This window comes from Trypanosoma cruzi, genomic scaffold, assembly GCF_000209065.1.
Source record: "Trypanosoma cruzi strain CL Brener 1047053516653 genomic scaffold, whole genome shotgun sequence".
In the NCBI taxonomy this organism is placed as follows: domain Eukaryota; phylum Euglenozoa; class Kinetoplastea; order Trypanosomatida; family Trypanosomatidae; genus Trypanosoma; species Trypanosoma cruzi.
In genome coordinates, this window is record NW_001849527.1 from 195,196 (window position 1) to 207,866 (window position 12,671).

General features: G+C 54.5%; 4 protein-coding genes and 1 pseudogene across 4 annotated transcripts, besides 6 other annotated features; 2 read left to right on the top strand and 3 right to left on the bottom strand.

Annotated features, from left to right (window-relative positions):
• Positions 1-7,672: part of a sequence feature (areas not merged during assembly with more than two copies in the genome that could not be assigned to a particular haplotype) that runs on past the window's edge.
• Positions 654-683: a sequence feature (AT_rich).
• Tc00.1047053504039.200 (mucin-associated surface protein (MASP), putative) lies at positions 1,275-2,519 on the top strand (the record flags this gene model as incomplete). Its single annotated transcript, XM_812810.1, has 1 exon — positions 1,275-2,519. One exon carries the CDS (start codon positions 1,275-1,277, stop codon positions 2,517-2,519), a length of 1,245 nt encoding a protein of 414 aa, XP_817903.1.
• Positions 3,065-3,376, top strand: Tc00.1047053504039.210 (uncharacterized protein; the record flags this gene model as incomplete). The annotated part of the gene is made up of 1 exon (XM_812811.1): positions 3,065-3,376. The coding sequence occupies one exon, from the start codon at positions 3,065-3,067 to the stop codon at positions 3,374-3,376; it is 312 nt and encodes a 103-aa protein (XP_817904.1).
• Positions 6,355-6,403: a sequence feature (A-rich).
• Positions 6,747-7,610, bottom strand: Tc00.1047053504039.230 (mucin-associated surface protein (MASP), putative; the record flags this gene model as incomplete). The annotated part of the gene is made up of 1 exon (XM_812812.1): positions 6,747-7,610. The coding sequence occupies one exon, from the start codon at positions 7,608-7,610 to the stop codon at positions 6,747-6,749; it is 864 nt and encodes a 287-aa protein (XP_817905.1).
• Positions 7,673-7,841: a sequence feature (areas merged during assembly that could not be assigned to a particular haplotype. This can correspond to areas where the two haplotypes were merged or to regions with more than two copies in the genome that were merged during assembly.).
• Positions 7,842-12,671: a sequence feature (areas not merged during assembly with more than two copies in the genome that could not be assigned to a particular haplotype).
• On the bottom strand, positions 8,097-8,807 carry Tc00.1047053504039.240 (mucin TcMUCII, putative; the record flags this gene model as incomplete). The annotated part of the gene is made up of 1 exon (XM_812813.1): positions 8,097-8,807. The coding sequence occupies one exon, from the start codon at positions 8,805-8,807 to the stop codon at positions 8,097-8,099; it is 711 nt and encodes a 236-aa protein (XP_817906.1).
• Positions 10,536-12,671, bottom strand: Tc00.1047053504039.250 (annotated as a pseudogene).
• Positions 12,612-12,639: a microsatellite.

The window sequence follows — 12,671 nt, forward strand, 5'->3', positions numbered from 1 at the left end:
GTGGCAGGACACTCTGCTCGGCAGGAGCATGCAAGGCTGCCGGCAGCTGCGCGTTGAGGCCCCACAGGCAGCGCGGCTGCCCGGGGAGCCAAATGGCAGCGCGGCGGATCCAGACGCATGCTCAGCGAGAGACGACAAGCCGTCCACCGCCAACACAGTTGCCAGCGACTAACAACACGTTGACCATGAATAGGACACGTATGCCCGCACCGCCGTGGGCACGGACAGCGACCCCGATTCACTCAGCAACGGTGATCTAATGCCTCTGGATGGTACAACAGCCACGCCTGAGCCCAGCACAGCCCTAGCAACTGCTGAACGAGTGATAAAGTGTCGGGTGGCGGTGATGCCGCACAGGATTATTTGCGCACAACGTCTGGGAAACCAGAGACCCCATCGGAGCGCAGCGCAGAAAAAAGCCTGGAGGACCTTTTGCTTGAGTACAGGCATTTCACGGATTTGTTGGCCATGGCCGAAATTGGTGACAGCACCGTGCATGGGTGTGTGTCTCGGGTGTTGTTGCTTCTGCTTCTGGGACTGTGAGGCACTGTGGCACTCTGCTGAGGTGTGAGGGAGGGTGGAATTGCGGCTTTTTGTGGAACAACTGTGCAGCTTGCCAGCATTACCCACTGAGTTTTTTCAATAATTTAAGCTTTTTTATTTTCTTTTATTTATTTATTTTTGCTGCTTTTGTCCTATTGGAATAATCAGCATCCCTGTGTTTTTCCCCGATGCTCGTTTGCAGTACTTTGTCATGAGTGAAGTGCTTCTCCTCCTTGTTTCCTTCTCTTGCCCACACGCGGTGCCAGCCTCATTGCTGTGTGTCCCACGGACTGCACAAAAGGAGGATTGGAGGAACAGGCTGGATGCCGCATGAAATGTGAGGGACGTTGTGTGGGCTGGTGGAACAGCAAGATCTCTTTTTTTGATTTATTCAGTCCAGGCATTACGTATACAAAAACCAGTGGTCGTTTACATTGCGCTGCTTGGCACATAAAATAAAAGTCGTGCCTGATCGTTCTTTTTTTACTTTTTGGGAGTCATGCCGGACTCTCAACTCTGTTGCTCTCCTTTTTTACTGCTTTTTAACTTCTGGTTTGCAGGGCTGTGTGTGAGTTCTGCAATTGTACTGATTCCAACTGCCTCATGGTCTGTGCGCATTGCTATTTGTTACTGTGCGTGGTGTAGCGGAATTGAATTTCTCCTTTTGCTTTTTACTCTGCGTTGACGGGGAGTTAGTTTGTGCTGAAGGCTGCAGGCAAGTGACAGGAGTGATGGCGATGATGATGACTGGCCGTGTGCTGCTGGTGTGTGCCCTCTGCGTGCTGTGGTGCGGTGCTGCGGTGGAGGCGGAGGGTGATGATGTTACTGAACCACAAGATGAACCATCGAGGGCTTCACAGTCTGCATCTGAGGGCGGCCATGAAGAAGAACCGGATATACGAAATCCAGTCGGTGAAGTGTTGAACACCTCAGAAGGACCGTTAGTTGCGCGAGACTTAACGAAGGTCAGCCCTCAAAAAACTTCTTTCAAACAACCACCAAGAGATAATGGTGGGGCGGCAGGAAAAGAAGAAAAAGTAGAAGTAAAGAAGGTGGGAGATGAGGAAACAAGAAGTGATGGAGAAGAACCACCAAAAGATCATTCAGAAGGAACGCAGGAACGCGATGGCCCAAAAGAAAACGAAAGGAACCCATCTCCAACACCAGCAGAGAAAATGTTGACCAGTGGAGATAAAACAGCAGAACATGCAGGACGGGCGGGCCAAGCAATAAGAGCGCCACAATCACCAGAATCTGATGGAACTCGACCCAGTGGCAGTTCTGTTGGAGGTTCTAAACGGGGTGAAAGTTCCAATTTGGATAATTCTGCTTCTGATGGTGGCAAACAATCTGCTGTTGACGGTTTAGGTTCCGGTGGTGGAACTGTCTTGGACCCCAATGGTGGTGGTGGAAGTAGTGGAAGAGGCGGCGGCAGTTCTCGAGGTGACTCTTCAGTTTCTCCTCTTTCTACGGCTGGCATTTCTTCATCTTCTGCCCTCGATGCCCCATTTGTTCAGAGCACGCAACCTTCAGAAAAGGGTCTACAGTCGGAAACAATGTCTCTTGGAACCGCATTACCCAACGAGCAGCCAAAGGAGAGATCAGGATCCAAAGCAAAACAGGGCTCCTCTACTTCAGAAGAAGCCGCAGAAAGTCTAGATGATAGTGGGGATGCAGTTGAAAAGGAGAAAGAGAAGGGAGACATTGGACCGAAAGCCACTACAAGCCTATCTTCTACTACCAGCTACCCACCAGTAACACGAACAACTCCACGATCATCCGAAAAACCATCACCAACAAAAACGGAAGTTCAAGCAGGAAAGGAAACCTCAACAGAAAATGTCACCATCACCAAGAGAAATGACACGGCGACACCTGGCGACAGTGACGGCAGCACCGCGGTCTCCCACACCACCTCCCCTCTTTTGCTTCTTCTTTTTGCGTGTGCGGCTGCTGCTGTAGTGGTGGCCGCGTGAGAGTGAGGGAGAGAGAGCCGTGCACCGCCCGCACACACACTCGTCCTTCTCTCTCTCTGTGTGTGTGTGTTCCCTTGCATGGACTCTCGCCCTCACCTCATCCCACGAAGCACACACATAATGTGCCCATTGTATATATTGCATGCACACCCATGCAGGCCCGTTGGTGCTCTCTTTTGCACGACACGCACCGCTGCCGTCCTGCCTGGCTGCATGGGCGGAGCACCGTAACTGTTTCTGTTTTGTTTTTATTGCATTGAGTGGGCGACCTCTCTCTCTCTCTCTCCCTGTGTGTGTGTGTTTTGCTTTACGGGAGCAATGAGAGTGTGTGCGCTGGTCGTCCCATGCTTCGGCTTTTCTCCTATAGTTTTGTTGTTTTACTTGTGGTTGGTGCACCCATTACTTTTTTTTTTTTTTTTTTGATTGTTGGCTTGCTTTGACTGCGGACGCCTAAATTCTCTTGTTGTATTTTTTCTTTTCTTTTGAGATATTGTCAGTGTTTCCTATTCTTGTAAAGCCATGAAGTATTTTCCTTCACGTAAAGCATGCGTCAGTTGATCCACGTCACCCCACGGTCTGCATTGCTGCTGGTGCTTCTGGTTGCGATGATGTTTGTGATGTGTTGTGCCGGCGGGTGCTTTTCTGCCAGCCTGACGTACTCCTGCTCCTCTGACAAAGCGATGCGTGCCGACAGGGCGAAGTCGATCCCGGCTGTGGTGAGGGACGTGCCTTTTGGATCTGAGGGTGCGTCGCAGACATGCACCGTCATTGGGAGGAATGGATGGGCGCCCATCCGCATCAATGTGTCGACAAGGGACCTGGATGATACCAGGAAGTATTGCAGCTCAGAGCGGTAGCACGCAATGAATTCATTGGTGACAATTGCGAGTGTGAAGGTGACGTTTTTCTATGCTGAGAAGAGGGAAATATTTGTTTCGTTATCCTTTGCAGCCGCTGTTCGTTAATGGCCTGCGGGCTGTCCGTAGCGATGTGGCCAGTTTTTCCTTTTTGAACGATGCTGTCGTGCGAGAGGGTGTTCCCAAATAGTTGGATGCTGAGTTGTCGAGGACGGGGGCATTCCCACAGCGTTTGCGGCAGGCCTTCCCGTGTATTGTCGGGGGCTCAGCGGCTGGTGGGGGTTGCAGCGGAGGAGTGGCTGAAGGGCTACGGCTGTCATTGGAGCTTGCAGAGGTGCGTTGTCCGTTTTTTGCTCGTTGATACGCTTGACATTTTCTGTAGTGACCTGCGCGTGAGGCACTTGTTGGGAAGACCGTGGAGCTGTCGCAGAATCCACATGTGAGGCCTTCTGCAACGATTGGAGTGCCAGGGTTAGTGCGTCGGGCGTGTGCCTTCATATTGTGGACGGACGAGAAGACGCTGCTGCAGCTTGGGCAGGGCGACGTTGATCTGCTGCCCGTCATTCTACGAGGAGGTGCCGTGGACACGCCAGGTGGAGGTTCCGGAGGAGGTCGGGGCGGTCCTGTCTCTTCAGTGTGAGGGAGGGCAGCACCACCGACATAAAGGGTTGCTTGTGATCTGCAGGGCGCGTGCCGGTATGCCGAGGAGTGGGCAGGAGGACGTCAATCAGCCGCTTGCCGGTCGGCAAGGAGTGGCGGTGCTCACGTCGGGAAGATGTTCCGTCGGAGGCAGAGCACAGACGCGGTCCCAACAGCACCGCAGCACAGCCGATCCCAGAGGGCAGGGACGTGGCGCCGCCATGCCTCGGGGTATCACAGGCCTGGGATCGAGAGGGCACCAAGCTGTTTCTCACGGACCTCTAGCTGCATGGAGAAGCCACGGCGGAGGGCATGATTGCGGTCCTCCCGTTTGCGGAGCACTTCAGCTCGTGGCAGGCTGCCGCTGCAACACACTCGGCCTGCTACATTCCGTCCGTACAGGTTCCTGTGGGACTGTCACGGCTGCCGCTCGTACGGTGCCTCGGTGCATCTCAAACCATGTGGTCACAGCGGCCAGAGGTGTTCCACACGCCGAGGTGCAAGCATCACAGTCAGCTTCACGCAGGAAAAAGGCGACATGTTTCCGTCGTGGCAGCATGCCTGCCTGTCGCGGGATGCCGTCCTCCGTCCCTGCAGTGTGGGATGGCAGATGGTGGTCCGAGTCCATGTAAACGGGTGGACGTCCAGTGGGAGACACGCAGTGCGCGTTGTGCAGTCACGTCGGGAAAATAGACGCTGCGGCCGCTGCTCCACGTTGCCTGTGCCGGGTCTTCGGATAGCTCAATCTCCATGCCGCTTGGGGTGATGGCGAGGTCCTCTCCTGCCGTCGTGGATGGTGAGCAACCGTCACGCAGCTCATGGTGTGAATTCAGGTCGCAAATAACCGCTGCAGAGCCAAGGCGACGAATGGTGCTCGCAAAGTGAGCAGCGTGAGCAATTGCCGGGAAAGGTTGCAGAGGTTCACCACGTACATGCTGGGGCAGGCCGGTGGGCACACGCGGAAGGCGGTCGTCTCCAGGCAGTTGGTGCCACGAGCGACAGGCGCTCGCACGGCAAGGTGTGGCGCACCAAGAAGGCCACGCCACCGGCACGCCCACTGCAGGCCTGGTGGGAGGTACCGCAGCCAATGAACCTCGTCGCTGGAGCACTCTCGTGCCTGCACTCCTGCAGAAGAACCATGCCGGGCTGGTGCTGCGCCAGTCGAGCAGCGAGAGCAATCCTGAGGGGGCGAAGGGCCTGAAGTTCTGAGCTGCCAGACAACTAAAAGGCCATCCTCATCGGCGCTGCGGCTCTTGCGGACACCACCGCAGCGGGTGATGCCGACGGAGTGACCGCAATAAAACGACTGTGCGGTTCTGTCAGTCAAACTGCAGACAAACCGCCTCGCCGCTCCACAACCGACAGAGCGTGGGACCTTCTCGAGGGGTGACGCCGTCGTGGTCCCCATCACGCTCGATGAAATGCCCTGCCGCAATCACTCCCACAGAGAGACAAGAAAGAGTGTGTGGATGTGTGCCGAGAACACAGCGACTGTCATCGTCAGGGGAGACCCTCGTGGCACCGTCCGTCACGCGTCAGCACACACCGAGCAACGCCCAACCACGGGAAAGCAAAAACAACGAGGAGAGGAGAATGTCCCCAAGAGCAGGCAGCACCTTCATGCATGGCGGGCATCGTGCAGCCGCGTCATCATTTCAGCACGGGACGCAAGCCAACGTCCCTACCTTCGCCAAACATTACTGCAGAGCACTGCGCAAATACTTCCGTGTGTTTGCTGGAAGAGCAGAAAAGAAGAGGAGGAGCACAGGGAGATACATCAGAACAGCAAGAGGCACAGCTGGATGGCAGCGGTACATGCGGTACGGCCTCAACCTCAGCAATCACGCACGGTGGCAGCACACACCCACACAAAATAAAATAAAATAAAAAGAAAACAAAAGAAACACGGCGGCAGGGTGTGGCTGTGTGTGTGGCGCTGCGGGTGTCTGCCCGCCCTGAACGCAAGAAAAAAAAACAAGAGGGAAAGAAATGTGTGCTCCGCCCCACCGGCCCTCGTCGCACGCCCACACGTCACGGCTCCCTCAGCGCGCCGTTCGTCGCGGCCCCTCCTCATGCGTGCAGCGGGCGAGGCGCACAGGGCCGTCGTCATGAGCGTGTCGGCGGGTATGCGAGTGGAGCAGTTGGGCGGGAAACACACGGCACCCCTCACAGGAAGAGTGCAGAAGAAACAATTAAAAGAGGGAAGAGTAGAAAAGAAAAGAACGTCCATATTGATTGCCCCCAAAAGCAAAAAAAAACGAAGGGATGGAGTGTGTGAGATTTAAAATGCACAAATTAATAACAAAAAAAGACCAGCAAAAAAATTTAAAGCAAACAGGAAAAAAAAATTAAAAAATTACAAAAAAACAATAAAAAAAGAAAAAAAAAGAGGTGTGGGAAGACCAGCGCGCACATTCTCATTGCTCCCGTAAAGTAAAACACACACACACAGGGAGAGAGAGAGAGGTCGCCCACTCAATGCAATGGAAACAAAAAAACAGTTACGGTGCTCCGCCCATGCAGTCAGGCAGGACGGCGGTGGTGCGTGTGGTGCAAAAGAGAGCACCAACGGGCCTGCATGGGTGTGCATGCATATATACAATGGGCACATTATGTGTGTGCTTCGTGGGATGAGGTGAGGGCGAGAGTCCATGCAAGGGGACACACACACACAGAGAGAGAGAAGGACGAGTGTGTGTGCGGGCGGTGCACGGCTCTCTCTCCCTCACTCTCACGCGGCCACCACCGCAGCAGCAGCCGCACACGCATTAAGAAGAAGTAAAAGAGGGGAGGTGGTGTGGAAGACCGCGGTGCTGCTGTCGCTGTTCTGTGTATTCGTCGTATCGGTTTTGTTGGCGGTTACTGTCGTTGCTTTTGTATCTTCCCCAGTCCCTTCTGAGCCTTTGTCTCGGTGGCTTTGTGGTGTGGCTGCGGTCGCAGGCAACGGAAGATTTTTTTTATTTTCACTCGTGGTCTCTTCGCCATCCTGTTTGCGGGAATCAACACCGTCTTCTGGAGATGATGGAAGATTTCCTCCCCCAGGCAGTGTGTTCTCTCCGTTACCTGTTTTGAGTGCGTCCTCTACTGCAGGTTTATTTTCGTCGGTGTTCTTCTCTTCTTCAAATTCCGTTTGCGTAGGATTGGCAATTGATTCTCGACTGTTGGAAGGAGAAACGTCCTCTGCAGATAAAATTGACTGGTTCTTTTCATTCTCACTGCCAATTAAAATCTCTTCCCTGGAACCTGGGTCTGGTGCAACTGTTCCTCCTTGACCACTCTGCCCTGCTGTTCTTTTTCCTTCTTTCTCTTCGGTTTCTCCATCTTCCATCTCTTCATCTTCATCATCACCATCTGCATCCCCACCTTGAGGAGGGGAAGATATTGGTGATACTTCTTCTGTAACAACTGTTACTCCATTTTGTAAGCCTTGGGAGCCTACTGGAGGCGTTACAACTGGGTTTGAAGCTGGTGGAAGTTCACCACCACTTTCAGAGCCTGCTGCCTTTTCCTCGTCTGCAAAACCACCGCCGGCACCGCACCACAGCACGCAGAGGGCACACACCAGCAGCACACGGCCGGTCATCATCATCGCCATCACTCCTGTCACTTGCCTGCAGCCTTCAGCACAAACTAACTCCCCGTCAATGCAGAGCAAAAGGAAAAGGAGAGACACGTCCGCTACACTTACCGTCACCGCGCAGTGACAAATGGTGGCAGCTTGCACACACCATGAGGCAGTTGGAATCAGTAAACACAGATTTAAAAAGCGCAAAAAAAAGCAATAAAGTAAAAATGTAAAAAAAAAAAAATGCTGCACCGAATGACACCAGTGCGCATGCACCAGCACCCAAAAATGCATCTACACAAACAGTTGTGAGCGTGTCGTGCATGTGAGTGTGTCTGGGATGTGTTCAACGTGACGGATACAGGGAGCCACAACATGGAGCACACAGCAGGGCAGCAGAAGCAAGTGAAGCAAAACACAATCATTATTTTCTCTTATTTATTTACATCGGACCACAGTAGACGCGCACAAATCCCCGTGGCTGAGTGCTGGCACGCACAGCCCGCATACACCTCTTCAGCCCAAAGTGGTGTACGCCAGCGCGGATACGGCGAGCAGCAGCGGGGCACACACCCACGCAGAGCTGCTGAGGCTGCCGTCGATTTCGCGCAGACGTGACGGTGCGCGGGTGGTCGTGGTAGTTGGCGCCTCCGTACTCGTATCACTTGGAGCCTGTGTTGTAGTTGTCGTGGTGGTGGCTGGCGCCTCTGCAGTCGTGGTGGTCGTAGTTGGCGCAGTGATCCTTTTTGCTGAATTATTTTCCAGTTCGTTTGGAGGAGTTGGTGACATTCCCGTAGTGGCCGTACTTGGCGCTGTAACGGTCCTCGAATCCGGTGACTCTGCGTCTCTGGGCTGTATTTGTAACACTCCGGCTCCGGTCACTGCATCTGGTTCCTTTGACCTGCCGGCTTCCGGATCTGTGGACCCTTTCGTGCCGGACGTAGCACTTTCTCCCGTTGGCGCAGGAGGGCTTGGGAGAGAGTTTTGACTTCCTCCTCCGCCAGTTACCTGATTTTGTCCCTGTGTTACATCGGAATTACTTTGTGACCCCGCCACACCGGAAGCACCTGATTGCAGTTGCTTACTGCTCGGAGTTTGCACCCCTGGCTGAACCGGCGGTTGACCGGGGACATCAACATTTTTTTCACCATCCGCTGCTACACACACGGACGGGCAGCAGCACAGGGCGAGCACCAACAGGGCGCACAGCAGACGGCACGTCATCATCGTGAGTGTGGTCGTTCAGTGGTGTGGAGCTGATCTGCACAGTGAGGGACATGGAGAGCAACAGGGGAGACGAGAGGTGCGGCAGACACACACACAGAGGGCACACCACATGAGGAGAGGGCAGCAGCCAGGCATGCACCGCACACCGCACACCACGCACGACACACACTCCAATCCACGGCAGCAGGCACACACACACACAGCCCTGCCGCAACACCAACACACAGAGATGGAGGAGGGAGAAGCAAACAGGAGCGGCACACAAAAGGAGTGAAAAAAGAGGAGACCACTACGGCTAAACATCAGACTGTAGGCTACCAGAGGGACGAAAAAGACAAGAGGGCCGCGCCGCGTCGGCAATCGGTGCGTCACTTACTTGCAGATTAGGCGTCCTGCGCGATTGTTGTCGCTCATTGTGACGCATACGCCCTCGTAGCCCCAGAGGGTGGAACATCCAACGCCAACCCAAACACCGCTGTCAACACGCCATTGCCACAATCGTGAAGAGCCGGCTGGCACCACAGACGGCAAGAGGGACACACCAAGACACGCCATGCACAAAAGGGGCGCATCAAGCCCGCAAACAGTGCGCACCGCTCCAACACCGCAGGGCCCTCCCGCACGCACGCAGCATCCTCCTCCTTCCTTATCTTCGGCTCATTGCCGCCACATCCGACACCTGCACCTCACAATACCAGAGGGAAACACAAAACAGCTGAAGCAGCAACAACAACAAAACTGCCACCTTGTTGCGCTGACGCCACTGCACGAAAGGATGCGCCGACGATGGGAGTCCATCGCGCAGGAGACGGAAATGAGCCCAACGAGGCACCCAAGAGCCACACGTTGGCAGTCTTGTCGGGGCTGCCTCAATGCAACCACAACAAGTAGTGCCGCAACCACGGAGCCATGCACCCTGACCCACAGCGTCTTTTCACAATCAGAACAGCAGGGACAGAGGGAAGTAAGACACACTACCCACAGTGCAGCAGAGCACCCGAGAAACACACGCAGCTAATCAAAAACGGATGCAAAAAATCGGGAAGGCAGAAAAATAAAAAGGACGCATACAGATTAAAAGCCGAAGCGCAGAAATTTTTTTAGGTCCACATTCTCGCAATGACGCACACACAAAAAAAAAGAAGCAAAGTCACAAAAACAAGCAAAAGTGTAAAAGATAAAGCCGCATGCACCAATTACGGAGGCAGAGGCAGTCGTCCCTGTCCTTCAGAGAAACAGCTGCTGGCACGACCCCGCCTCCATTGGAGCACATTTCCTTTACTTTTTACTCATGATTAGACTACGGTGATTTCCCCTCGTCCCAATCGCATCAAAAACGAGTGTATACATGTGGTGCTGGGAAATGTCTTTTCTCTCCATGTTACTTCGTTCACACACAGTTTTCACGGAAGTTAAACCCTCTAAGCAATAAAACAAAAACACCTTTTCCCAGAATAACAAACAAGGCAATAAAAGACCGGTCATTTTGCCCATCACCCGCAAGCAACGAAGGACATGGGGAATGCAGTGAGTGTACTATAGTGTTATTGCTACGGCTTTGCACATCTTGAGTGCGGGGCCAATGTGCCAAGTAAATACTGTCGCCCTGCCGCAGTTTGATTGCGCCCAGCCGCCGCGGCTGCTCAAAGAGGCAACACCACTGCCGCCGCGACCACAACAAGAAGCACAAAGGGAATGAGGCCAGCAGTAGCAGCAGCCACACCGCCATCACTGTCGGCCTGCTGTACCAACGCATCGGGTATCGCCTGAAAATCGCCGCTGCTGACGGACGGAATCGGAGTGGCAGGCACGGAGGCACTGGGAATCACCGCTGGGCAATCCGCCCGCGGGTCGCCCTCCGCTCGTGCAACGTCCTCGCCGGGTGATGGCGCAAAAAAAAAAAAAAGCGTCGGGGCCGGAGGCTCTGTTGGCTCCGTCGCTTCCACTGCCATATCTCCTCCCTCGCCGCTGAGTGTTGTCCTCACTTTCGGTCCGCACCCCCGGATCACCCCTCGGACCGGCATGAAGACCACCACCAGCGACACCCGCAGCCGAAGCACCGGGAGGCTCCTTTTCAATGGAGGCACCAGACGCCACAGGAGACAACTGTGGACGAGTATTCTCCGGAGAAGGCGACCCTGAGGCAACCGCAGACTCTTCTGCTTCCTCCTCTTGATCGTAACCCTGTCCACCCACCAACGCACTCGGGATGACAAGACTGCTGCCGTTCGCGGCAATGGTGCACACCTCGCCGTACGTGGGGCACTTGATCCTCCCATCTTTTTTAAAATCTTTCAACGCCACTGGGATGTCAGTGCCCTCAGGGCAAGGCTGAAAAACACTGCTGCCGATGTGCCTCTCCTTCACTGTGCCATCCTCACACGACACCTGCGCGCACACTCCCTTGACGCTTTTATGGCCATTACCGTCCTTCGTCTCCAGTAATTCCGCGTCCAGGCACCACGAGCCACCGCCAGTCAGCGACCCACGGAGATAATCCACATTTTCGTCCGAGCACGTCCTGTACGTTGTCCCAGACGATATTTCGCGAAATTCGGAAGATACGACAGGGCAAATGTCCTTATCCACCAGACTCCCCTTGTCCTCAACGATGCTTGCGGTGCACGTCCCAACGTGACGGCAGTCGGAGGTGCAGCGAAGCGTCTCTGTGTCTTTAGCATCGCAGGACACGTGAGGATACTTGGCGGCAAGATTATCGGTTGTATTGCACTTGTTGACCAGGAAGTCGCAGCCACTGCGGTGGCCCCAGCTCATCGGCTCCGCCATCCTCCAATTCACGCGGTAGTATCCCATATCCGCGAAAACCGCCATCGTCAGAGCCGTGTAGTAGCCGGCGTCGACTGCGGGGGCCATCAGCTCGTCCCGCGCGTGGCGTCCCTTCCAGTGAAGAATCGCTTTTTCCCGAGGGCCATCTTCGTCCTCCAGCACCATGCCCTCGAGAGAAACTTACAACCAAAGTGCGCTTTCGCCTTCTCCTGAACGTGCTTCCCTGCCACCATCCTGCGGTGCGTCCCACGCACACTTCTCTCTCGCTTCTTCACCAGGCTCTTTTCTCTCATGCTCTCCTGGTTGAACCCAAGTGCATGCGCAATTTCGTGTGCGGCAACGCGAACGCTCCACGCCGTGTCAGTCATGCACTTCAGATCAAATTTCATGGCGCCAATGGGGGGACGAAGATCACTCAGTGTGTTACACGTGGCCGCCCACACAGCCCTGCTATCCGTGCCCGATGGCCTAGCAGCAGCGTAGATGATAAAATCTGCATTCGGCACACCGTCACTCTTGTGCCTGGTAGGAACCGTAAAGTGGATGCACGGTCCATTCATAGCCCTCGGTACAGTTATCGTCCCACCAGTGGGTTTCACAAGTAGTCGCTCAGCGTGCAGTTTGACGTCACCGAAGAGAATCTTCCCAGTGTACAATTGTTTCTTTGCCTCCGTCAGGAAATGCTCTGCTTTGCATGATAACTTGTGCCCCAATGCATTGTAGCACTCATCCTCTCCCTCTTCGCAGTACTTCCTCTTGTTCGTGCCTCTCTCCAGATCCTCCGTGGAAACCGCAATGCGGATCGGCTCCCAGCCACTGTCGTCATCCTGTGTGGCGACGGTGTACGCCTGCATGGCGCCTTGTCCATTGCGCGGCACCTCACGCACCACCGCAGTCAACAGCGGGTCGCTCCTCATCATCACCATGTCAAACCCACAGCGGTACTGTGTGGCGGGTGCAGCAGCAATACACCCACTGGCGCAGCACATCAGCAGCAACACCACCAGTGGGAAAAGCGGTGTGGCGTGGCGTGGCGTGGCTGGCGCATGACTTAAGGAAAATGCATTTCTTGATTTC